At 39.1% G+C, this 25694-nt stretch overlaps 1 protein-coding gene across 2 annotated transcripts; it reads right to left on the reverse strand.

Annotated features, from left to right (window-relative positions):
• Positions 1-1425: 1425 nt before the first annotated feature.
• cep95 (centrosomal protein 95) lies at positions 1426-20200 on the reverse strand. 2 transcript variants are annotated; one of them, XM_022764983.1, is made up of 21 exons: positions 20039-20200; positions 19276-19404; positions 18678-18785; positions 18307-18417; positions 16990-17110; positions 15507-15625; positions 14769-14974; positions 14386-14455; positions 14152-14219; positions 11490-11686; positions 11223-11346; positions 10942-11059; positions 10371-10582; positions 9882-9977; positions 9121-9271; positions 4227-4399; positions 4036-4110; positions 3690-3842; positions 3387-3533; positions 2195-2266; positions 1426-1628 (listed from the first exon to the last, which is right to left on the reverse strand). In XM_022764983.1, exons 1-21 carry the CDS (start codon positions 20061-20063, stop codon positions 1452-1454), a joined length of 2652 nt encoding a protein of 883 aa, XP_022620704.1. In that variant the 5' UTR covers positions 20064-20200; the 3' UTR covers positions 1426-1451. The 2 variants fall into 2 exon arrangements, with proteins under 2 accessions (XP_022620704.1, XP_022620703.1); XM_022764982.1 differs by having other exon boundaries at positions 14769-15001.
• Between the last annotated feature and the right edge of the window lie 5494 nt (positions 20201-25694).

Consider the following 25694-nt stretch of genomic DNA (forward strand, 5'->3'; position numbering starts at 1 on the left):
CATTGCTATGGAGAATGTGTGATTCTGACTGGCAGGTCAGACAGGTATGGTGAACAGTTAAATCACTATTAGTGGTCAGAAGTTGGGCTGTTGCAACAGAATTACACTTGTTTCAGTTAAATGTGGGTTGTAACAGCGTAATGAGAACACTCCAGAAGTAAAAGCAAACGCCCGTGGATCGGATGTTATCCAGATAATGTAATTAGATACAGATGACATGAGGTGTAAACTGGACCCAAATTTTAAACTGTCAGTAAACCAAATTATGGTTTTCCTGTCAGTTTCATCCATTATCTTAAATGAACTCCTTGCCCAGCTACAGCCAATCAGAAACTAGCATTCAGTTAGTACAGGTATTACTGACAGAGCACAGATTTTTTTAAAATAGTTTTTCATCTTTCAGTCGAAGATTTGATCTGATCTTTATGCTGATTTGAAATTCACACAAAGTGGTTACGATACAGCTGGGACTGCTTCATTACAGGATTTGTTCGGTGACTGTTACTTAATATGTTTGATACTTTTTGGTCAAGTGTGTTGAAATAAGCTTAAACCTCAATAAAATACTAAAATAGTAATCTGCACCTCAGGGAAATAACTTAGACACACCACAGACTGAGAAGATGAGGGAGCCCACATATTTAATGGGTGATGACAGGGCATTCATGTGCTAATTAGATACGTCACACAATAATGAGTAGACAGTGTTGTAACATTGCAGCCCTTGGTGTTTTGATCCAAAACTACCACGTGTAAGTTTTGGCTGTGAGTAAAGAACAATCGCAATGGAACTGAAGAAAAGGAGAAGTCATGAAAGACTGATTATCATCGCCCCCGGTGACAGAAAGCACACACCAGGTTCATTAAAAATCAAATGACATTAAAGTTAAAAAATAAATAATCTGCTGGCATGGTTAAAACATTAAAAGGAAGACATCGCACATAACAGGAAGTTAAAAATTTTGTCAGTGTGTGACATTCATACTTAACTTTGCACTGGTGGTCCCAATTTGGCAAGAGGAAGAACATTTCTACTCTTTTCCGCTACAGTAACGGCACACAAAGACTGTACAGTGAGGGAGCCACTTTAAAACATTCTTAGTTACCAAGTACTAAAACCATGGAAGAAGGGGACTTGGTCCAAGGTGTCTTTAAGTTCAGGTATAGCAGCTGAGGTGAGAGGAAGCGTTAGCTAAATTAGCTAATAGCTACATTTTATTGGAGTGTGTTCAGTTCATCATTAATCAAAAATCAGGACTTGTGTTAAGTTCTTACAATGTGAATTTCCTCCTCCTGTGCAAATCTATGAAGGAAGATGCCTGAGGAGACAGTACTGTTCAGCCGTCAGTCGTACCCTTAGTTGTGAATGGCAGAAACAGACTCTCCTGCAGCAAGTATAATAGAAATCCAGCCTTCATTTAACGGCTCTTAAGATAGCCCTGCTCCTCAGGTCAATGCAGATAACTAGTGTTGTACTGGAAAGATGCCATCTGGACTCGATTACGCAGCCTCTGGACCTCCAGATCCTGGAAGTAGTCGTCCTCATCGTTTTGGATGATGATTTTCTGCAGTTCGCCAATCTCGCGCTCCATCCTGGAACGCAGCTCTCGCTTCATCTTCAGCAGGGCCTGCAATCAATTGGGGCTGATGAATACAGTGTCTCTCTGTTTAGTTGTGCCCATTCAAATTTTATTTTACAAGGGAAAAGTGAGGGATCTGGACAGTACTGCTAATAATTTATGGCCTGATGTACAGTCTGTCCTATTTGTAAAAACGTATCTGACACAAACAGAACATATGTCAGTATTTCCTAAACTGAAGATTTAAATAAAAAAAAAAAAACAACTTCATGATGGGCATTTTTCTGACAGTAATCCCAACGATTAAACAAAAAAATAAGATGAATTGATAATAAAATTGTTAGTTGCCGCCCCTTGACAAAAATAATGCTGCATGCTTTATGTGATCAGACAGTCACATCTGTCCAAGCAAATTCAAATATTTGAACCAATTCTCCTATTTTTGGGCAGAAGGCCAGTTCTGCCTGAAGACACTGAATAAGAAGCATGATTTGTATAAAAGGCATGCCTACTAGAGCAAGAACACCATTGTATGAAGGCTTAGTAAAAGTAACATTTTCCTACAATTTAACAACTTATTAAGCACCTCTAAAAATATTTTTCCATGGTTTTACCTTTTCTTGAGCCTTTTTGCGAACCTGGATATCCTGCCGCTCTTGTGCAAGTTTTTCGGCCAGTAGTGAAAACTGAAGAAGAGAAAGCAGATTATAGCTCACATTTTAGCTCATGGCCTCATCTACAAATGTTGCGTACATACTAGAATATTGCATACGCCATGTTTCACGCTCATGGTCATATGTATCAGTGAAATACAATGACCATATTAGGGGACATAGCAAAAGGCAGAATGAGAAGGGAATGTGCAGGAAAGTGTATAGAGACCATGCTGATTTTTTGGCCCATGATGATAAGTGGCTCATTAGCTGTTTCAGACTTCCTAGAGCAATCCTCTTGGAACTGTGTGTGCTGAGTTGGGTCTGGTTTTGGAGGAAGACATGGTGACGAGTCATGCGTTGCCTGTTCCTTTACAAGCGCTGACCACTGGGTTTCCTGGCAACGGGCATTTCAGACTGGCAGACCAGTCAGGACTATGTCAGTCATCCTTGAGCTGCGCCATGCCAGCTGTATGGGACGGGATCATCCATATGTCAGCCAAGTTTATAAAGTTCCCATACCATGTGGACTTTTTGCAGTGAGAGCCAATTTCCCTGATGCAATCAGAGCAATCGACTCCACACATGTTATGAAGGCACCATCAAAGGATGAATTTGCCAATGTTAATAGAAAAACATTTTATTCCATCAAAGTGCAAATAACATGTGATGCACAATTGCGACTGACTGATATTGAGGCAAAGTGTCCTGGATTAACCCACACCCAGTGTGATGGTCGTGGGATGTACAAAGGAAATGTGTGTGGAATCTTGTGTGCGCAGTTTCATACATCTAAATTCTTTGGTGCTTACACAGCTTTCCAGCTTTGTGTCTACCTTACACTTCAGTATGAATTTTACACAAGGCTTTGTACACCAGGTCCTTGATTTATGAGTGGAGTAGCTGCTTGTGCACAAACAGAAGATTTTTTCCTGACTACCTTCATAATTTGCCACTTTATTTATTTGTTTGTGTATGTGTTGATGTCTTCCAAATCTTCTGAGTTAATACATTTTGAGGCTTAATTTACTCATGATCTTGTAAATTTAAAAAAGGGTAAAGACTTGACTGTGAAGTCAACGGCGAAAACAATATGAGTGTGTAAAACTTCCTGATTCCTGCATGGGTCACCGTGTGTATGTGTATGTCCTACCTGGTCTTTGTAGTAGTTCTCCAAAGACTTGATCTGGTCCTGGTGTCGTCTCTGATGCTCCAGTCGCTGCTCCCTGGCAAAGGCTCTCTGTTCTCTCATCCGGACTTTTTGTAGCTCCAAACCCTCCTCAAACAGCTGCCGAAACATCTATATAGACACATAAATACACAACCACATTTATTATAGGTTATCATATCACCCAAAACACTAAGGCCAGATAATCACGTGGTCAAACATCCACTACAGTTCATTGAAAAGTGATCAAAATATTAACCAATGATAAAACTAGTCCTCACTACCCACCCTCTCCTCCTTGGTGCGTGCCCTCATCAGACGGGCACGGTGTTGGACATGGTAGTCGTTGTGGTACTTCTTGGCTCGGGCTATCTGCTGCCTCTGTTCCTTCAGTCTGTTCTGTGTTGACTTCTGCTGCTGGATACGCTCTTTGAAATCCCTCTGGAAGATAAGACATTTTAGCCTGTAACTGGCCTGCATGGTATGACGAATACTGTACGTCCAGCAGGCTAGAGTTGTTTACTCCTTTTAAGAAAATGCAATCACACTCTAAACATCCATCGTAACTGTTGTTGATAACATTACCAAATGTGAAGTTTATTGTTTAAGTGTGTGTTTATGTGCTGATACTCACCAGACGCCTGTTGTGGTCCTGTTCTTTGCGGATGATCTCCACCAGCAGGTCATGTTTCCTCTGGGCTTCCTCCACCTGGAAGAGAAACGGACATTCACACATTCATCCATCTGTCAAATCAGCCCATATGTTACAGGGCTGAGACTGGCTACGTTCAATTTTGGTGTGACCTGTAATAGCCACCAGCCTACCTGGCTGGAGAGTTTGCTGCGTCGCTGGTGGCTATGAGGGGATGACAGGGTGTGCAGTCTGTCCACCTGCTGCATCTGCTGCTCCCACATCCTGCCCAGAGCATGAGGAGAGATGTGAAGATGGGGCAACTCCTCCAGGAGCACAGGGAGGAGTTCATTCTCCTTCACCTTCACTGCAAAGATAGATTGGACACAAAACAGAATATTACCAGTATGATCACACTACACTGATATCACATCATTTCTCATTTTGCACATTGCACATATTTGTATTATATTTATATTTTTTATAATATTTTTGTAAATAGTATGTTGTAAATATTCTCTGTTTATATTTAAGCTATCTGATCTGCAGTACATATTTTTTCTTCTTACTATGTTTATTGCCACACACCAAAACAAATTCCTTGTATGTGAAAACCTACTTGGCAATAAATTCTTATTTTTCTCTTCCATGTTTGTCACAATGAGTTTAAAATAGTGGGACTTCTTTATATTTATATTGTCATACAATCCTGCATAGAGTGCCTCATCCTTAGGTATTGGTTGGTTGGTGGGGCTCGGTTTGAGTAGCTTAATACAACCAATTCTATAGCTAGAAACAAGAAAATATAAATGAAATTGTTCTCTAAAAAAGCTATGGATGAAAAATATAAGTTTCAGATTTTCAATCATGCTTTTGTGGATGCATGATGCTGTGAGACATGAGTGCACAGGGAAGGATGTACTTCACTGCTGGTTTATAGTTACATTACACTCTAAGCACATAACTTGTATATAACCATTCAGTGCACACGGATCATAGCAAGATGCATTAATACCTAAATTTAACATGCAACAAAAAAAAAAAATCATGTTGCTTGTGTGTCTTTATGTCAAATATCCTTCAGGGATGATGTGGTCAAATCTCTTCCAACTGGGGAAAACTGTGAGTGATTTCAATGTTTGACATGTTTTTTTGTCAGTTACACCTGCACTCCATTTATTTGATACAGTGGCGATTGCTCTAAGACTGCAAGGGAAGCTCAGCTTCCCCTAAAATGTCAACAAAATAAGTGGTCAAATATATACTGTTGTGTGTACATTTCATTGACTAAATATGCGCTAGAACACGTTCATCTTTTGTTCAGAATCAGCTACGTATCACAGGTAACCGACATGACTTCCTTCTCATTCATCCCCGCAGCGCCACAGCGCTTTACAGTGTAGACGCCGAGCGTCTACTGACTTCAATGGGGAAGCATAGGGTGGGTTGTTCCACTGCAGCGAAACTAGACGGTCATTTGATAAATGCTGGGCTTTGTCCCGCCCATCGGAGGCTCAGCGTCTCTGGGGGGCTATGGGGCAGGGGGCTGGCCCGGACGCTCAGCTTCTGCATAATGATTGGATGATCTGTCTGAGGCTGAGTCCCTTTTTGATTGACAGCGAAATGAGCGAATCAGCAATCTTGAAGTATAAGCATCCACCGGAGTATTTTTCAAGTTTTTCATTCCGTTGTTCGGAGTTGATCTGGAGACGTTACTGATCCTCAGCAACTTTGTCTTTGTTAAAAACGACTAGCGTTGTGTTTGGCGACTCTCTTCTGTCACTCTGCGAATTTACATATAAATAAACGGACACATTTTATGATGTAGGCCGAAAATGAGCTTCCCCTCCTTATAAGACCAGCAGCCGCCACTGATTTGACAGGACTATTTTAAATGTACTACGAATTTTGTTTTTTCTTTTTCATTTTCAGAAGTGCACATTCATTTTTACAACCATCTGATAACTACTAAAAAGTTTGTATATCAATGAATATACCAAATTAGATACATGGTGGATGTCCCAATTCTCCTTTCGTTTATTTGAGCGATCCCGAACCGCCTACCGTGTTCATGCGCGCACACCGGCTTGTTGGTGGTGATGTGGTTCGCTTTAGCTCGTCTGCTTCCACTGGAGCATCAAACGCGAGAAAATGGTTCGTGCATGCAAGTTTCCTAATTGCAATAACAAAATGAAAAGACACACGCCGTGCAGTTTTCACCGGCTTCCACTCAACGACAAACAGAGGCTCAAGTTGTGGCTAGCTGCTCTTCAAATAGACCCCGACACAAGTGTAAAGCAACTACGTGTGGCGGACTATCGAGTATGTAGTGAACATTTTGAGAGGGAGGACTATGTACAGCGCGTCGGACCAGAACCACCCAAACAGTTCTTCCTGAAACCCACAGCTGTTCCCAGAGTAGTGAAGCCCGATGCGGAAGCAGAGGTAGGGCTTTTGACGCCGGGTAGCTCCATAAATAGCTACTGTATAGTAACTATTAGCTAAACTGCTGTTCTAAGCATGACTTCATCGTCCTAAATTCCTGTATCTAACTTTTACCTGTCTCTACTTGTGGTCTATTTGACTGTTTCCCATGCGTGTATTGCAGGGATTGGAGGATAATCAGGGTATTAGCGAGTGATTTTAATGATAAATCTGATAATCTTGGGTCCTATTTTTCCCATGTTTTTGCATCCTGCTCGTGGAAAGCTTGTGGCAATAAGGTGGAACCAGTAGGGAGTCGTCGTTTCTTTACCGGTGCACATCTGCAGTATATGGCTGATTCAAATCGGTCATCCAAAGTACATTATCAACACACCCGGGGAGGTTACACGTGTGTAATGTGTGTGCCATAAGTAGACTCCACCAATGACAGCGCAGTGACCACTGCAGACACAAGTACAGAAAAGTCGCCTCTTTGCCTAAGATTCAGTTTCACTATTAGCTTGTGTTATTTGCATGCAAAAATGGCGTATTATGAACCAGTTGGTATGAGAGAAGATGGGCTTCCAGCCTGTGCAAATGCAGAACCAGAGCCACCTCAGGTCAGTGTTTCTGTACTGAGGTTGTTCTGTTTAAGGGATTTATCACTACACAAATGAGCACATTAACTCACAGCACGAACCGCACTGAGTCACACCAGTAGACAGACTGACCAGAAGCACAGGCTAGCTAATGTTAGCTGCTAGATGCCTGTTGACTGTTAATGTTCCCTGAAGATTAAAAAAAGAAACAGTGAGTCCCTGTTTTCTGTGGTATTTTACAGCTGCAGGACAACTGGGCAGCAATGGACAGACCACCAGGCCGGTTCAGAAGCACAGGTGAGTCTGGTCCCCTCTATCTTTTGTGGTTTACAGGTGCATGTGTCATTCATTAATGACACTATGGGAGTTATCAATGACAGTTATGGTCATGCGTAAGGAAGATGACTACTGTGGTGTTAATAGGGGGACCTTATTAATGTACAGTACAGACTATCAGAAAATCAAATTATGTTTCTGTGTGGAGAAGACCAAGGGATTTATATGCAAACAGCTGATAAAGGCAAGGTCTGCCTGTTATGGCAAACTGTGAACATTAGCACAGTGTCATGTATAGAAACTATTATTTAATGTGCACAAATATTTTATTCTCAGCCCTCGGTTTGAGTAAAGACTTTTCATTGTCATATTTTTATTAAGATCTACTTTGGGCAATCCACACAGGAAGTGTTTTTGATGTCTGTCAATCATCCATCTCATAGAGGATAAATCAAATAATACAACTCTCCTGCTGCTTATATGTTGTGAACTTATTATTATTATCAGTGGGAACTGATCAAGGTCCCAAGTTTTGTTTTTTGTTGTAACATATACAATACCATCCTCTTTCTGTACACTCCTCATGGAACCTACTTAACATACCTAATATTTTTACAAGTTTCTGAAGTTCCTCAGCCTGACGACAACAGTTTTTCCAGCTGATGTCATTGTTGCTGTCGGCTTCTGACTTAATCAAGTTGTGCAATACAGTCCACCCTATTATAAGTTGTGTTTTTTGTTTTAACTTTGGTTTGGAAATGACTCTTAAATGAATACTTTCTTTGAATGTTTAAGTATTGTCACTTTCAACTAAAAAAAATCCTTTTGACTGACCATACTGATATTAATTCACAGGCATTCAAGTACCTGAGATGTGCCCTGCGACCATGGAGAAGTAAGTCAGCAAGTAACTTTGATCATGTTTCCCTAATGTTTCAAGTAAACCACATAGCAGACAGTTCTCGATAGAGTTCAGCTTGTGTATGTTTCCACCTCTCGCCACACTCCATACAATCATTGTGTTGTTATCATATCTCAGCTATCTTTTCTGACCTATTACAGACCAATTCCACAGCACATAGTTGATGAGGAGGCTATCCTGCAGCTGATGAAGAGCTGTCCAATGTGCAACAAAAAGTGCCGCTGTAGCAAGCACACTCGCGGCCCTTACTTCATAGTCTACCAGAGCTGTTACTTCTGTGATTATCAGCGCAAGTGGGCCAGTCAGCCCGAAGCTAAAAATATAAACATTCATAAGGCGCACACGCCGCCCAAGAAGAAACTTCAGGCAAAGGACAAGGTATCCGTAAATGCCAAGGCTAAGTCATCACAGTTTAATAAGAGTGTCTGAATCCCACAAACCACTGAAGACCTGAGGAACATTCTCAACTCTGTTTTAGATGGACAGTAACCGACTAATATGAATCTGGATCTGGGCATGAACTTAGTTTCAGATGTGCCTTGAGGTGGATCATCATTATGCAGAAGGAGATGTTTGGTGGCAGCCAACAATTCTGTAAATTTGCTGTATAGTTGTAGCTTCAGCCCAAAGTAAAAACATTCAATTTGCTATCAAGGAACACAAGAGGAGACAAGCATGGTTTCGCACGCTGGTAGTGAGAAACACTGCACTGGTAAGGTACCGTGGAAACAACCATTTTGAATACTAAACATAATTATAGTATTTAGAAAAATAATAGTCCAAGCATGAGTGAATGCAAGACATGACTGATGGAAATGGACCTGTACTGAAGCCGCTCATGCGTTAAATATACAAATCTTAACTTACTTGACGGAGTTTTCCTGGGAGCCTCCTGCCGTCTCCGTGCTGGTGTGGTTTGTGTGTTACGTTGTGACTTGTGCTGGGCCTTTGTTCTGGCTGGGGACGCTCTGGGGCCTTGGGAAACATCCTTTAGTATGGCCTCTCTGTATTCTCGCTCCTACACACGCACACACACATGGTTCAGTAAACTGGTACAAATTTTCCCAACAGTCACAATCACTCATCAACACACTTAAATATTTTCCATTTTCCCCTCCTCTAACCTTCCTCCAAGCTGAAGGCTTTGCAGGTAAGGTTCTTATCCTTGGATTGTTACTTGTTTAACATCAAAGCAGTGGTTGATATTTGCCATTTTATACCAGGAGAAGTCTTGGGGTTAGGATGGTGTTTACAGATGAGATGAATGTTCACTTTCAGTTTCCATAATACACTTTATATACACATACTAACAGATGATGTGTAATTTATCTCTTTACAGTTAAAGTTGATTATATAGGAAATGCATTCCTAACCTTGATTTTTTTGTTTTGTTTAAATGTGTATCGTATTTACTGTTATAACTAACTGTGAGTACATTAAAATTTTGGATTTTATCTGAACAAATGTGATAACCCACAGCGATTCTATTTTTGCAGCCTACTCTACAGGGCACAGACAGTTATTGTTACAAAGCTCTGCTTCAGGGACGTTAACAGGGGGAGGGGGAGGGGTGAAAGAGGATACCTTACTGTACTCGTACTATATGAGACTTCTTACTAATAACTTACGGCTTCCTGAGCGTTGAGACGCGCCTTGTCTAGATCTGCCCGTTGTTTGTCTTCATATCTTTTCAACTCCTCCTCATAGGCCTTATTCTCCAGATACTGAAAGAGAGAGAGAGAAATTTAATAGATGGAGCAGGAACAGCAGCAGCAGCAAATTCACTTAATGTGAACATTATTTATTAGGCTGAGGTCAGAACAGACATTACTGAAAACAATCAGGCAAATACAAAACTTCATGTAACTTTTTTGTTAAAAAAATTGCAAGAAGACTCATTAAAAGGTGAAAACACAAATATTGCTGCTTACACTTGATACTGCTCAGCATCAATACCAATAACAATTTTCAGATTGTATATAGGTCAGAAATTACTAACTTCAACTTTAAGTCAAAGACATTTTAGGTAGTGAAAAATTTTTGTGCATATTTTTAACTACATTAACTTTTACATGCATTAAAGAAGAAAAAGGACTATGTTTTCTGTTATGTTTTACCTTGCTATGTTTTCTGTGAGACAGTCTGTGACGTAGCTCTCCTTGCCTTGAATGATCAGAAACTGTGAGGTTTGTCTGTCTCCTATCATCCAGGCTCAGAGCCTCTGCCACTGCGTTTTCTAACTGTCCCTGCAGGGAGCGGCGGGCCCGTGGAGGCGAAGGTGACAAGGAGCGAGTGCGGTGCATGGATTCAGCTTCAGGTGTTCCTGAAACTAATAAATGTTACAGTTCAATACATTTAATTAAATTGCGTGAGATTTAAAATGGTTAAGTTAATGTATTTTATGAAAAGGAATTTCATAAAAATTAGGAACAGTTCTCAAAAAGGACCATGCCAGGGTTTTTTATATTTTACCTAATCAACTATAAATCCTTGCAAACTCATTTTCATGCATGTGTGAAATTAACAGACATCAGTGGCTACATGATAGATTAAAAATGCATATTAAAACTTGTGGTGTGCTTTTGTAGTTTCTAGTGAATGGGCTAAAATGCAAAACTTAAAGGCTGAAGTTTGATTTATTGTTTATAAAAATATGCTCACTATGCTTTAGTTGTAATGTGTTTGTACCTGTGGTTTGTCTGGGAGTCTTGCGACACTCCATGATACTGTCGCTGTGGTGGGACTGCTTGTCCTCTTCTCTGGCCTCACAGGACTCTCCACTTTCTCCCAGAACTCGTTTAAGCATCTACAGGAATTACACCAAAACACATGTAGTTGCAAGCATTAAAGGGATAATATACAAATACAGAACTCTCTTAAGTACATGCAGTACATCTTCTGATGGTTGTAAAGTCCATGACAAGGTGCAGATCTCTCTCTCTCACACACACACACACACTCACACCTACCTCATCAAGTTCTTCAAGTCGATGGGACAGTTTTTCAGATATCTGGTGCAGCTCCTCTTCTGCTTTCCTGTTGCTTTGTCTGCGGTAAGTCAGAGGTTCCTCAAAATCCTCCTCTAACCTGTTACTGCTCAGACAACAACAACGACAGCACACAGCAGAGATTGTTAGAAAATCAGAAAGCAACCATTACAACATTGTCCCCTCAAAATAATTTCTTGGATATTCCATCCCTTATGTGGCTACCTACTGTAGATTCACCTCACTTACCTGAGGTATGTCCTTTCTCTGTGATCTATTCTTCTGCCCTGTAATCTTCGTGTATAACTTGGGCCCTCTTCATCTCGCTCTTCCTCTTCAGTATCTGGTGGAGAAGGGGTGATGGACCCCATCTCATCCTGCAGAGTGAGGAAGAGCACATCTGGCTGGGTGCGGAATAAAACCCTCCTGGGACCTCCATTAGTTGGCTGAGATTAGAAAAACAACAGAAATTAATTAATTTGGTAACCATGAAGTCACACAAACTAAAACATCTAAACAAGAAAGAGGGAAAGCAACAGAATGCACTTTGTCAAAAATTTAGGACGTGTACTGAAACTAATCCAGCCCCCTTTATAACAGCACAGGATGGTTGAATTGATAGACATAGATAAACTAGTGCCAAAAACATCAATTCAATTCAATTTAATTTGTATTTCACCAAATCATAATGTACAAAATCTCAAGACAGGGTAAGGTTAAGATCTTACATTATTGTAGAGAGACTTTTTCAGAAATTCCATCAGATTGTGTACTGCATCTCACCATATATATCAGTAAATAATCCTATGTCTTTTCTTTTTACAGAGAAATCAGTGTAACAAACACACATCCAAACCTAACCTTCACAAGGATTCTTTACAAGGGCTGACACAATACTTAAACACTTAACATCCAACAGTGTCTGCAATGCAGACACTGTTGGATGGCCCCCTATTGAGTCAATAGGGGGCGCTGGGGCGCCGCCACTTCCAATTATGCAGATGAGAAAGACTACATCATATTAAACATAAATTAATTAAGCAAAAGTATTTATTAAGTCAAAATTTTTCTTACTCATCGTACTTCACACTGTGTCCATCTAATTATTTTAATCCGTTTTTAAACTTTATTTAAATTTTATATGAATACGTATACTTCTTGTATACTTCCACCGGTTGGCCCGATGAGTGTGTTTATAGTTCCTAAAACTTTTGGAGAACAGGTGACCTGCAGCTGCGTTATAATTGGCCTAATTGACACTCCTTTTATCAGAAGCCAATTGGAATTGGTTTTAAGTTTTTCTTTTAATGTGATTGGACGGTTTTCTACGGACTTCCATATTTGAGGCTGTGGCTCACTCCTGCTCATTAGACCAGAGCTTTCAGAAGATGTTAAGTTCAAGTGGACCTGCGGAGAAAGACATGTCTATTCTTTCTTTACAGAAACATCCTTTTACACGGCGTACACTGGAAGAAAATAAGAGGATAAAAGAGCATGGACCGGGCCAGCCCAATTTAAACATTAAGGAGCAGGCAGGTGATTGAGGACAGGCTTACACTCGGGGCGTCTCCTGTTCTTGTTATGATAAACGGAGCTGGCTTGCTGGATGCGGTGTAAGTAATGCCTTTTATTGCTTCCTGCTTGCTTTTTCAAAGTGTCGGCACCGAAACGTTGTGGACATCGACGGGGGTTCAGGACCTTAAACACCTTTCTGAAATGTGCAAACGTCCTGAAAGTAGCCGCAGCCACCGTGACAATTGTTTGAGGCTAGAAGTTTTTTTTGGCGGGCTTAACATTACTGAACAGTAAGATGAGGGCTACAAAACTGGCATTAGAAGGCACACCGAAGACGTGCCAAAAATCTGCACATCCTGTCCAGAATAATCGACTGTGTGAAATTTTGTGGAGCCTTTGAACTTGCCTTACGTGGCCATGATGAAAGGGAGAGAGTGGGCTGGTAGATTTTGTTGCTTCCCTTGATGGAGTGTTGAAAGAACACCTTGAGAACGCCACTGTTTCCAAGGGAACATCAGAAACAGTGCAGAGCGAGCTACTGGACTGAATGCTGTGTGTTGCGAGGGAATACGTCCTCAAATAAACCCAAAGCTGTCATTTATTTATTTATTTTTTAATCAATCCAGGCAGATGTCACACAGTCCCAACTTGTGCTTGTGCTGCGTCATATTGATGCCAAAAACAATGTGCAGCTGAGATTTTTGTTGTTTTGTTCATGTAGTGCTTCTGGCTAGTGACTTATCGATAGCTGTTGCTGCTCACTCTCCACATTGAAACGCTGTTTTTAAACCTAAATATTGGCAGCTTCTATGTACTCGCTCTGATCATTATGCAATACTCGAGCAAGAATTCACTTGGACTATGTTATCAACACTTCACTCTTTACATTACTTTAATTTGTGCATTTACACTTAATAATCACTTTCACACTGTTACCTGCTTGTTTGCTGTAGAAGGGGAGTCCATACACTCTGTATGCTGCTGTTGCAATGCTTATGGCCAGTGCTTGGGCAACATTAGTGTCTTGTTTTTTGATTGGTTTGAAGGTGTAGAAATATATAATATAATATGTTGTATAATAAATAATCTTTAGTAAACAATGGTTTTGTAGATCATATTTAATGTCATTCATTCTTTCATCCTACCCTTTTTGGCTTCTTTAAATCAAATGTAAATATCTCTTAACAAACTACTACAATTAAAACTACTTATGCACTCCTAAAACTAGACTGAAATGAAAAATCATACTGAAAGACTCAATAAGAAAAACTAATGAGAATTTAAAAACTATTATAACTGCACCCCCCAAAATTTCTTAGTACCAGCCACCACTGGTCTGCATGGGGTTAAATGTTGCTGTAAAACTGGTACAAGTGAAGGCATGTTGCTCTCTTACCTCTAGTGTCTCCCCCTCCACATCTGTCCTGGCTCTTTGTTGACTGGACAAAGACTTCTCACTCGCAGCTGGAAATTGAGCAAATCATGACATCAACAAGTAAAGGTCAGTTTATGGTCTCTCATAACTAGTACTTAAGTTGTGCTGTCCGACCATGTTGGAAATCAAAGGACCAGTTAAACCACATGATAATAAGTTCTTATTTACAATGACAGTACATGCTTGTTGACTCACCAGGAGACTGGCAAAGGGGAGGAGACTGTAGTCCGTTGCTAACAACGGTCTCAGCTGCCGCTTTAGGGATCTGTGTGAGAGGGATAGTGAGAAAGAGAAAGGTTATATTATATTTTGTTATTGAAGTAATTCCTTGTCTCAGCCATTTTAATAAGTCAGCATGTGCCTGTCTGTGTATTGTCCTGGAATCTCTAAAATAGAAAATGTAAGTGTCTGTTTAAGACAGAGAAAGAGAGACAGTCTTGCATTGTAAGCACTGTAGTAACATAACTCATTACTCACAGAACTTCAGGAAGTTTGCATGTCCTTTCAAATTGCATGCAAATAACAGATAAGTTGACTGTAAAACAATTAAACATCATCATACTGTATTATAAGGCTACCTCTGTAGTGACAGAGTCGGCTTCTTTTTCTGCATGCCCCTTGCTGAGCCCAGCAGCTGTGGGGGGCTGGATGGGTGCTTGTGGGTCTGTGTCTGGTCTGTGGGGAGTGTTGCTCTGGTTGGGTGGCTGCAGTGTGACGGCTGAGTGCAGAGGTTCAGTCAGTGGAGCATCCTGGGCATCTAGAGGACCAGAGCTGGTGATTGCGTCTGAAGTTTGGGGAGGGACAACCAGTCCTTGCAGCAGGATAAATTAATCATGAGATTTATTGAAAGAGTTACTACAGTTACAAGTTAAACAGTTTAATAATTTATCAATAACAAATGAATCGAAATATAAATGATTGTTGAAGGTAACATGAGATAGAGAACACATGACTGTAATTCTTTTGACGCATGCTGAGTAGGTTATGTCTTTTCTGCCAAACACTGATTGTTGACGCTAAATTGTCTCAGTGGTTTGTGGTTTGGTGCAAAGCCACGTGACAAGTTGGATAAATACTGCATAATGTAACAACTAGGCCAACAAGATTAATCAGTGCTTAAAACAACTAATGTCCTCTCAAAGGCATAAAGAACAAAAAAGCAACAATATTTTGGGTATTCTTGTTCCGCTGAGGAAACATGAATTCCTGACACATCTTAATGTGACACTTTGGCCACAACATAACTGGAAACCACAAAAAACAAACACTGTTATGGTAAATACTAATGCACAATGGTCTGTGTTTGTGTGTCTTACCTTCTTGTTTGCCTGTAAATGTGCGTGCGGAGACTCCCAGCCCAATGAACTCACTGGTTGATCCCATGTCCTCAGTGTTCGAGGAATGGAGGGAATGTTTACTGGACTGGGCAGTGGACCTGAACGATAAGGACATAATATGATTTACCACAAGTCCACATAGATATATATTAAAGTGGCCACTCAGTAATTTGATAAACCTCCTCTGAATTTATCAAGCCACAACTGTGATTAAATTATGGACTTAAAATGAGTCAAGGAGTTTGTTGATCTGCACTCAAACAATTAAAGAAAAATTCAACCACAATGAGCCGCAAGGATGTCCAATTTAACAGCGCCCCGTTCATGTCTTAATATTTACTCTACTGCTTAGATGTTGGCCGAGCCACCTGTTGTGTCAACAGGACGTACAGCCCGGATCCACACTAAAGCTGAATGTAATGGTCAGAGTCATGTGGGGCAAACCTGACTGTCAGCAGTGTTATAGTTTATGGTGAAGCTCAACACAAACAGAACAGTTGGTATTCTTTTACTTTGTTTGAGATATTATTTAAATATTGTGAAAATGGTGTAGATCTTCAGGCGGTCTCTCCAGGAAGACATTCATAGTTAAAAGTGAATGAAAAGTGCCATAACTAGTGACTAACAAAAGAAAACTAAAATTACCACCTTGTGGTTTTACGGCTCTGCCAACCAGTCAAGGTGCAAGGAATATGGTCACAGTCTCCCCGTCTGTCCCTGAGTTACAGCCTTGAATAATGGCCAGAGGAGTTTTTGCAGAACATTATGATGTCACAATGAAGTTGACCTTTGGCCATTTGGATATAAAATTTCATCACGTTAAATTGTGTCATAATTAGTGTGTGAATTCTTCAGTTATGGTCAAAAGTCAGTTACCATGACCCTTGACCTCTAACTGTCAAAGTGTAATTGGTTCATTCTTGAGTCCAAGTGGGCATTTGATAAATTCTCTACAGGTGTTCCGAATTCATCACATACACAAGAAACTTCTTAAATGACCTTTCACTCTGAAACACCTGCTGGCTGTCTTTCTTAAGAAAATTCTTCAGTGCAGAGAAAATTGTGGGTTTTACATTTCTAGGGGCAGCATCACTGGTATGTTTGGGATAAACAGAGAACTGCATACTTGGCACGAGCTGTGACGACCACTATATCAGAACAAACAAAGAAAATACTAGTGTCACCTACAAAAATTCAAATTTTATCAGGAGAAAAGCGAAGAAGAAAGGTCAACAGTATTGCGACACTGGTTAACCCTCTAATCTCTGGGGGGGTTTGGTCAAAATCACCACAGCAATGAAAGGTTAACACCCAAGATATCACAATGATTAAAACAGCTAAATAGTTAATCACCAGTTGAATTTATCTTGTGAACACAAGAATCTATAAATGTTTCATAAAATCCTTCTGTATTTTGTAGTGTTCGTGAAGGATATTCAGCACATGTAGGAGAAGCTCTTACTCTCCAGTAGAAGACAAAGAAGCTCCCTCCAGTTTAGTCTCCTTGTGCCCTGTGACATTGCAGCTTGCTGACTCCTTGGTTTCACCGAGCACATCCTCACTAAGACCGTTATTCAGTTCCTCTGGGGGGGAAAAAAAAAAGAAAGAAAAAAAGAAGACATGAATAATACAATAACCCAAAGGGAGAGCAGTTAATGAGGAAAAACTGAACCAAAGACAAAGAAAAAGCAATACTTGTGATTACAACATGTAATGGCCTCCATGGAATTTTAAAGAGGAACAAACTCATGTGACCTTTAATTCACCAAACTGATATGCACTGCTGTGAAAATTCACTGTTCTTTTAAAAAATAATAATAGACAACGTAAGTCTCCAATGACTCGCAGCCAAAAGTCTGACAGACAACTGAGATCATGTTTGTTTTTTTAGCCAAAAAGTAAACTGAATACATCAACTATTAACCAATGTAAGCACTAAATGCAGAAGTGAAATTTGACACTGAAGTGAGAGATACTGTAACAATCTCCCCACAGCTCATATTAATAAACATTTCAGCCCAAAACAACTCACACAATCCACATTCACGTTACAACAAACAGGCCACTGTTAGCTTCGATTGAAGTCGATACCAATTTTGTTATGCCACATTCAGGACGTTTCGCTAGGCCTTTTAGAAACACATCATTTGTAAGTGCAGACACAGTTATTAACTACTAATTGCTGTTTGGCAGAGGTATGAGGGATGGGCAAGTCACACAAAGGCATGCTCAGTTCTACTAAATCAAGAGGGCTGACTGTTCCCTATAAAGTCCTGCACCAGCTGGTCTTAAACTGGGTTTAAGTCACATTATGTCCAGTCCATGCTGGAGGCAGGCAATCTCACCTCAACAAAGACTTGTGTCTTAGTAAGGAAAAGGGAGAAGTAGAAGTTTCAGATAAACTGAGGACACAGGCTGCTAAAGACTGCAATGAAAATGGCCCTCTGGCCACTGCTCTGAAAAGCCATTTAATGATGAGAACTGTGCATTAATGGAAAAGTATTAACATGCTTAGATGATTGAAATTTCACACCAGTTCTGATAATTTGCTTCAACTGTATTGATATTACTTAATTAACATTAACATGGCACAAGCTTTTTAAGTTACTAAAAGCAGAAAATGTTTTTCAAATAATTATGTTTTAAATAGATTATAAAGCTTTAAAATACACGATTAAAAATGACAGTGTACTAATTTGTTACATGAAACACAGTCATCATGTGTGTAAAAACAGTTCTGAAAATTGAGGAGGGACAAGTGACAAATTAATCGGCCTACCACTATTCTGTGACTCCTCACTTATCTCCTCGTTGAGATATTCCAGGAGGCCATCAAAGATTTCCAGGAGGTTCTTGATAGACTCTTTGTCCCCTCTGACAACATTTTCTCCTGTGAACACACAGCCATCCTCGCCATTATACTTTGTTCTCATCATTTTATTGTTAAAGAAAAACAGGGATTGGGAAATCTGCCATGCAGTGCAAAATAAAGTGATTTGGTGATCTTTTCTACCACTTCAAGTTGATACAAATTAAAGTTATGTAGGTATGTACAAGTGAATCATAGTTAATCTTCTCTTGTATATGCACATTTAAACTTTTAGATACAGACATTTAGATTCACTGTTGTTACAAATGAAAGGTATATACCAGTAATGTGTGAGAGGCTGATCTGAAGGTAATCCAGGGACAGTGAATCAATCACAGACTGAACGTTATGGACGTCATCCTCTTGACTGCGTGGTCCTGCAATATAATCTATTACACAAATAAATGTACACAAATGTAAATAACACAAAGCATGTACACATGAGACCACAGAAACAGTGAAATATACACACACTGAGCTCTTTCCTGTACTTAACAATGCAGGAAAGAATCCAGCAACATTAACGGTCTTGTGATAGCATGTGTGATAGTCTTAGAAAGAATTCCTGACATACTAAGCACACTAATGTTCTACACTAAAACCTCACACCTAAACTAAAACCTTCAGTGCTTGTTGCTTTTGATTAGAATTCAATGCCTTTGTTAACAATTTTACAGTCATAATTTTAAGAACAGTTTGAAGATATTAGAGTTACAAGTAATATTAATTATTAATGCATTAAACAAAGATGTGCATCAAATCATCACAATTGTGTTGCTGGACAAGGGAATAATTTGTTTAGTTGCTTTCTATTGATCAACTAATTGCTTGCTCGATTATTCTTTTCCTGTATTGGTAGATCTGCAGCTTTGCTATTACCTGGAACTTTCTCCCCCAAGATGTTCTCATACAGAGCAATGAAAACATTGGCATCACAGTCCGTCAGTTTCCTCAGCTTTAGGTTGATGTGACACTTGCTGAATAGATGATTTGCCACATCTACCCAATCTGTAGACAAGAACAAAATAAAACTGAACTGTACCATGTATGAAGGACGATTATTTTACTCTCTAGAGAGCTCACTTTGGTGACATTCACTGGTTATTTATCCACAAGCAAAGGTTCAGCACATCCTCTAGGGGTGAAATCTTAAATTCATTCATGTATGCCGGGGTCCGCGGCAAACTTAAGTTTGAGAGCGGGGAGTAATTTCTCCCTGTCTCATACACACCAACTAACCACTACACTAACTACTGCGGACATCCATGCAGTTAATGATAAATAATAACGGTTCCTTTGAATTCGACGTGACAAAACAACAACCCAAGTTTCATCTTAAGTTAGCTTCTATCCTTAAGTCACCTCTAACGGTGTTTACTGTAACTTTACCGGTTGGATTAACTCAACGGTAGCTAGCTAATGTTGCTAACTTGGTATGTTTGCTAACGTGTACAATGCCAGAATACGATTAGCCGTGCACTCTCACGATTATAACAAAATCATCTGTAAAATATATGTATGTACAGGTGCTGTCCGGCTCAGTGGCAGCCGAAAAGTAACAATAATCTGGCAGCTAGCGTTGGCTAGCGTTACGTGTCGTTAGCTTTCTCCGGACAGGAGCGCACAGTCTCGGCTGCCTTACCTCTCTCTCCCTCCTGGGTTCCCATGAAACAGCTGTCGACGAGAGGCAGATGAAGCTCAAAAACAACCGACTAACTAAAAAAAGAGTCCTAATAATTCAGACTTGTGAGGAGGTGAGTCTGTTGTGATGTTGTTGTGGTTTTTAGTAAGAGGGAGAAGGAACTATCGGCTCTCATTTAAAATTGAAGTCTTGTTTGATTGGACGTTAAGATCGCTCTTTGTTTCCGGAAGTGTCCTGAGGTGGGCGCGTACCGCCCTCTGCTGGTGACTGTCTATAACGCAGGCAATAATGCTTAATAAAGCATGACCCATTACAACTACGACTACACAGAAACCCCTTCAACAACTTTCCATCAAATATGATCTTTGAGAAACAGTTATTGTTCAAATTTTGACCACATTTGTCACAGGAGTTTTTGATGCATGTTTTGGATACATTTGCCTATATGATTCATTTTTCCCAGAATTAGAAGTATTAACATAAACTGCTATAACTCTGTCAAGGAAAAATACCTTTACCTCTGGTACTGTATTAAAGCAACCAGTTTTATAAATCTGTTTAATTTTTTTTATATAGGAATAAAAATTACTGTACATTACACACAAATTATCTAGGATGAAGATTCAGTATAAACTGAATAGTAAAGACAAATTACAGTTCAACACTGAGACTTTCTACAAGACAGTTGTACGATAAGCCAACATAGAGACGTCACTTCAGTTTGTATTGTGCTTTAGTCGTGCACATTCACAAGCAAATCTGATATAAGTCAAATGACCACAAACTAACTGTCACTCAGTGAACCTGGGCCTTTTGAAGCCTTGATGGTATGGGACGTTGGGTCAGTTGCCCAGTTTGTTAAAAGAGCCAAAAGAACCAAGATTGCATCTGTATTGTACAAATACACTACAAACCCATTTGCAAGCAAAATAAAGTGATTCGGAGTGACTGATTTGTAGGTTTAATTTTATTTTAAAACCAAACAACTGTGTGTGAGTCGTCAGGGAGTTCCTGCAAAACAGATGACCTGAATAAATGCAGGTTAAGGAGGCCACTTCCTTCCATTTCTTTTAATGTTCAAGCCAAGACAAATTTATTTGTATAACACATTTCATACACAAACGTTAGTTATGTCAGTTAGTTATGGTGTTTGGTAAGAATTTCACTAATATGTAAACTGTTTTTTCTTTTGTCTTTCTATGGTTAAAAATCACAAATTAAGATGAAATGAGTGAAAGAAAAAACATTTCAGTTACTTATTGTTAATGTAAATCATCATAGCTGTTGTAATATTGTGCACAGCTTATTTGAATACAAAATCTACTAAATATAATACATTTATTCATAACAAATTGTGATTTTGAACACAATAGTCAGAACAGCAACCACAGATTCAGAAAAGCTATAAATATGAAAACATATTGCTGATACAGATCCTGTATGTTTTACACCTCATGCTATTTAAAAACCAGAGCCAGCGTATGAAATACCAGGAACCTGAAATTAATACAGCTAAATGGAATTCAGCCAACATTCATTTTATTCTTTATACCTGAGCTTTTACTGTGTTTGCATGTCAAAATGTCTCCCATGAAAAAAGCCTATCAAAGCACGCTAGCTTGTGTGTTTGTGTCAATGTGTTTGTCATGTTTTGCCACCAGTCTGGTGGGTTTGGGTGCTGAGTTATAAAGTCACCATCTTTTCACAGATCCAGAAGTTTTCCGTGTTACATGGAATATCATTCCAGTTGTTATTATTATTATTATTATTATTGAAGAAGCTTATTTCTCCACAGTCTTCATCTCTGCCGTGATAGGTGTTGGGCTCCCCAGTGTACCAGAAGCTAAAACCAAAACAGAATTAGCTTTGATTTAAACACAACCAAAGACGCATCAATATTGTTATTATTGAACTGAGACTGACTAAATTTTAGTCATGTAACCTTAGTGTGTTAGCATTGCTACAGATACCTTTGCCTGGTCTTGGTTTGTAAGCCCACAGTCAGGAATCACCAGGGTAATATTCAGAGTGCTGCACGCAGTCACTGGGGCTAATCTGGCTGATGGTTAGTAAATACACTATGTCCAAACTGTAAGCTGTTGTTTGATTGAGCTGGGCTTAGTACTGAAAGTAATGTAAAGGGTAATGTTACCAAATACCTTTCTTAACTGAAAATGATTTACAGAGCAGGCCAATTCAAAATAAGAAAAATACATTTATATTTACAATACTCTGACCAAGAAAGGTGTCTTCCATGAAATCCAATACATCAATTTTTTCAGTACATGTACAAACAAATCTTTAACACAGAATGGTTAGACTGAGCTGACACTGAATTGTACCTGAGTAGCTCACTAACTTCGGGGTGGAACTTCCCTCACTGGGGATTCACACAACTGTTGTCAGTGTAGCTTTAAGATGTAGTGTGATACTCCCCGCCTATAGGCTTCCTGAAAACCACAAAACCAACCACAGAAGCACTGACAGGTGTCTGCACCATTACCCCTGTAAACAGTTCTTCCATAGGTTTAATTTTGTGCTGAACTCAGCTTGAACCAGCAACAGACTGAACTTCACTGAACAGAAACTGTGCTGAAGGTCACAGAATTAAATTAGAATTAGAATTAAATGGTGATGCATTCACTTACTGAAATGAAGTGCATTTGAACAGTGATGTGATTGCTTAGACTGAAAGAAAGTTCATGCACTCTACGGTCACTGTCTAGAATCTACCGTGAAAGAAACAATAAGAATCAGTAAAGTGATATGACATTATATAATATAATATATACCATGTAAAATGGTAAAAACACGGTGCAGGATTTCATACTTGCTCACCTACTGGAGTGCTGCTGAGTAGCAGTGTATTCTCAGTTGCCACAAGAGGTTGAAAGATTTAAGAAGGAGACTCCCTTTTTATTCAGTAATACTTCAATAATATACTGTAGCAATACTACTAATAATTATTAATTCAAACAAAGAAAGTAATTTACAAACCTTGTTTTCAGCAAAGTCCCATCCACCCATTTCCATGTCCCTTCTGTCTCTGTGTCCGTCAGTCCAATCCATGTCTTCAGTTTGAATTGTCTCATGAATTCCTTGTTGACAGAGAGAGAAGCCAATGATGATTAACACGACTGAAATATAACTGATTTGATTTACCCTTTTTCCTATACAGTATGTCTCACAGAGAGATGTCACTCTCATACACACCTGTTCCTCTTTGCTGTTGATAATCACCAGGTCTGCACCTCTTTGCACGCAGTCATCTCTACTGTCTTGCCAGGAGTTGTTAAAAGAAGAAAAGTAGTAAACACTATGGTTGAAATACAACCATCCTTGCTGTGTGTAATGATCTGTGAAGGATAACAACATTTAAAAAAAGCTTCATATCCAATTGAATAAAACAAACAAACAGCAACAAAAAAATGTAAAATTAGTTGGATTGTTTTTAATGTTACAGTTATCTTCATGTTTCCATGCAACAGAGAGTTAAACTCATACTCACCAAATATATTCAGCTTCCTCTTTATCTCTTCTGTCTCTTCACTCAGGCTTTTGATGATGGCCTTATAATCTGTCGTGTTTGTATCAGAACTGTCTGTGTGGGCGAAAAGAATTACACATTCCCTTTTGTTACACTGTTTAAATGGTGAGTTTAGGGTACCATGTGAAAAGATGCTCACCCACGAGCTTACATACACCATGTGTGTTTTTGGTCTGTGAGTGTTTTAATATGATCTAGACCCTCGGCTCATTGTGCCCCCGATGTGTTCAAGCTCAGTCTTCGCTGTGTTGCACTTTCAACAACAAGAGGGAACAAGAGAAATGTCTGTTCCTCAGCCACATTTACAGTATAATGAAATTTTTTCTGTTTTACAATCATAAATAAATGTTAGCTGGTCATTTAAATGTGGTAACAGAGGCTCTGTTGCTGAACTTGAATATGACCTCATTGTCAGTGTCAGTATTGCTGTTCTCGCAGCACAGCTGCTGTCATTAACCCATATTTTACAGTATTTATGTTATCATAAAATCTTGATGTCCTTATCTGCACCGAGTAAGTGCAAATTTATTTATTTATTTATTTAGTGACAACAAATAGAAATCTGAAAGTTAAGACCTTGTCTGTAACTGTACTTTAGATTAAAAACACTATGAAACATGACTCACATTTGGAAAGCCCCATTATTTTCTTACTTGATCTTTGAATACCCTCCAACCATCTCAACTGTTTTGCCATTAACCAAGTTAATTTAGAAAGCACTCAAATAATTATCACAATTTGTAAATGCAATTATTCAAAGTGTGATGCTAGCCAATTACAATTTCTGGTTTTATAATATTCAGTTGTTGAATTTCCACATAAATCACAGGTGGCACTGGCTGAAATTACAGAGAAAATATTTAAGACAACTCACAGAGAGCATGACGCAGGTAAATGTTGAGAGCAACTTGTAGGATACACAGGAGTCCAAAGCTCACACCAAGCAGTTTGTAGAGATTTCTCTCTATGTGCAGATACCACACAAACACATGAAAAATCACCATTATAATTAGGAAGGCCTGATATTGTGTTATGTAAAACAGCAAACAGGTCAACCACTTTCATTTAACTTCTTCTACCCTGTCTCTGGATGAAAAGTTATTAACTTAATATGTAGCCTCTTGCCAAATTATGGTAGGATACTGTCAGATCATGTATACTACAATTTTTTCCAACCTTAAAGTTACTTACTCCTGGCTGAAGCATCAGGTAGGTTTCTATCATCCATAGCTGCCACAGATTCCTCTTTGTACCCTCTGGAGTATGACAGGATTTTCTGCAAACTGTTTCTTCTTTTCTGTCCCGATATTAATCTGCTCACCACAGCATCACACATCTCTTTCTTATCTTTCAGCAACATGTCACCCCCACTTTCTCACTTTGACTTGACTTTGACTATCTATATCTGCCTTTTTTCCTACATTGATTATAATTAGACTACCTGTGAAACATTTGTATCCTGGCAGCTGTAATATTTTAAATAGCTATGTGTATAGGCTTCGTTGCAATTCTGTTACCGCTCAATGCAAAAGTATAAATCTTGCTATATGGTATTTAACATAATCAGATGCCCTCTGTTGTGTGTAAGACGGTCCCGTTTAACACAAAAAAATCAGTACAGTAGTCATAGCTTTACAAAAGTTGGAATATATGCATAAAAGTGACTTTTAATGTATGGTTAGGTTTTAGAAAATAAAACATCTTAGTAAAAGTCATTAAGCCTGCGTACATAGTTAAGGTTACAAAAGGATTGCCTTCATGGTTGACAGACCATATTGACTATTTGTTGTTGACTGGGAGTGAACTATGTCCTCTAATGTCACATAAAGCCCCATGCTCTGTATGCCCAGCTTTCTTTCCTTTTTCCCCCTGAAACAAACATTTCACAAATGGTTTATAACACACTGTAATGAAGTTATACTTTGATATAAGAACATTTAAAGAATTCATTGATATACAGTATTTGTCAACAATTATCATTTCTCTTATGAAGACATATTTTCTATCATTACAACTTTACTTATGTCCTTCATAATCTGTTTATACACCAATGTCTTATGGGTGCCCACAGGAGTAAAGACAGTTGTTGTAAACAAATACATTAATAAA

This window comes from Seriola dumerili, unplaced genomic scaffold, assembly GCF_002260705.1.
Source record: "Seriola dumerili isolate Sdu_G_001 unplaced genomic scaffold, Sdu_1.0 BDQW01000621.1, whole genome shotgun sequence".
Lineage (NCBI taxonomy): Eukaryota > Metazoa > Chordata > Actinopteri > Carangiformes > Carangidae > Seriola > Seriola dumerili.

Excerpts from the sequence above, each read along its gene's own strand:
- cep95 (XM_022764982.1), bottom strand. The coding sequence starts at position 20,063 with ATGGGAACCCAGGAGGGAGAGAGAG. Across the intron at positions 11,347-11,489 it reads AGAGAAAGGACATACCTCAG|TAACAGGTTAGAGGAGGATT; the intron begins GTAAGTGAGGTG and ends TTGTCTGAGCAG. Across the intron at positions 9,272-9,881 it reads GTCTCAACGCTCAGGAAGCC|GAGCGAGAATACAGAGAGGC; the intron begins GTAAGTTATTAG and ends GTGCGTGTGTAG.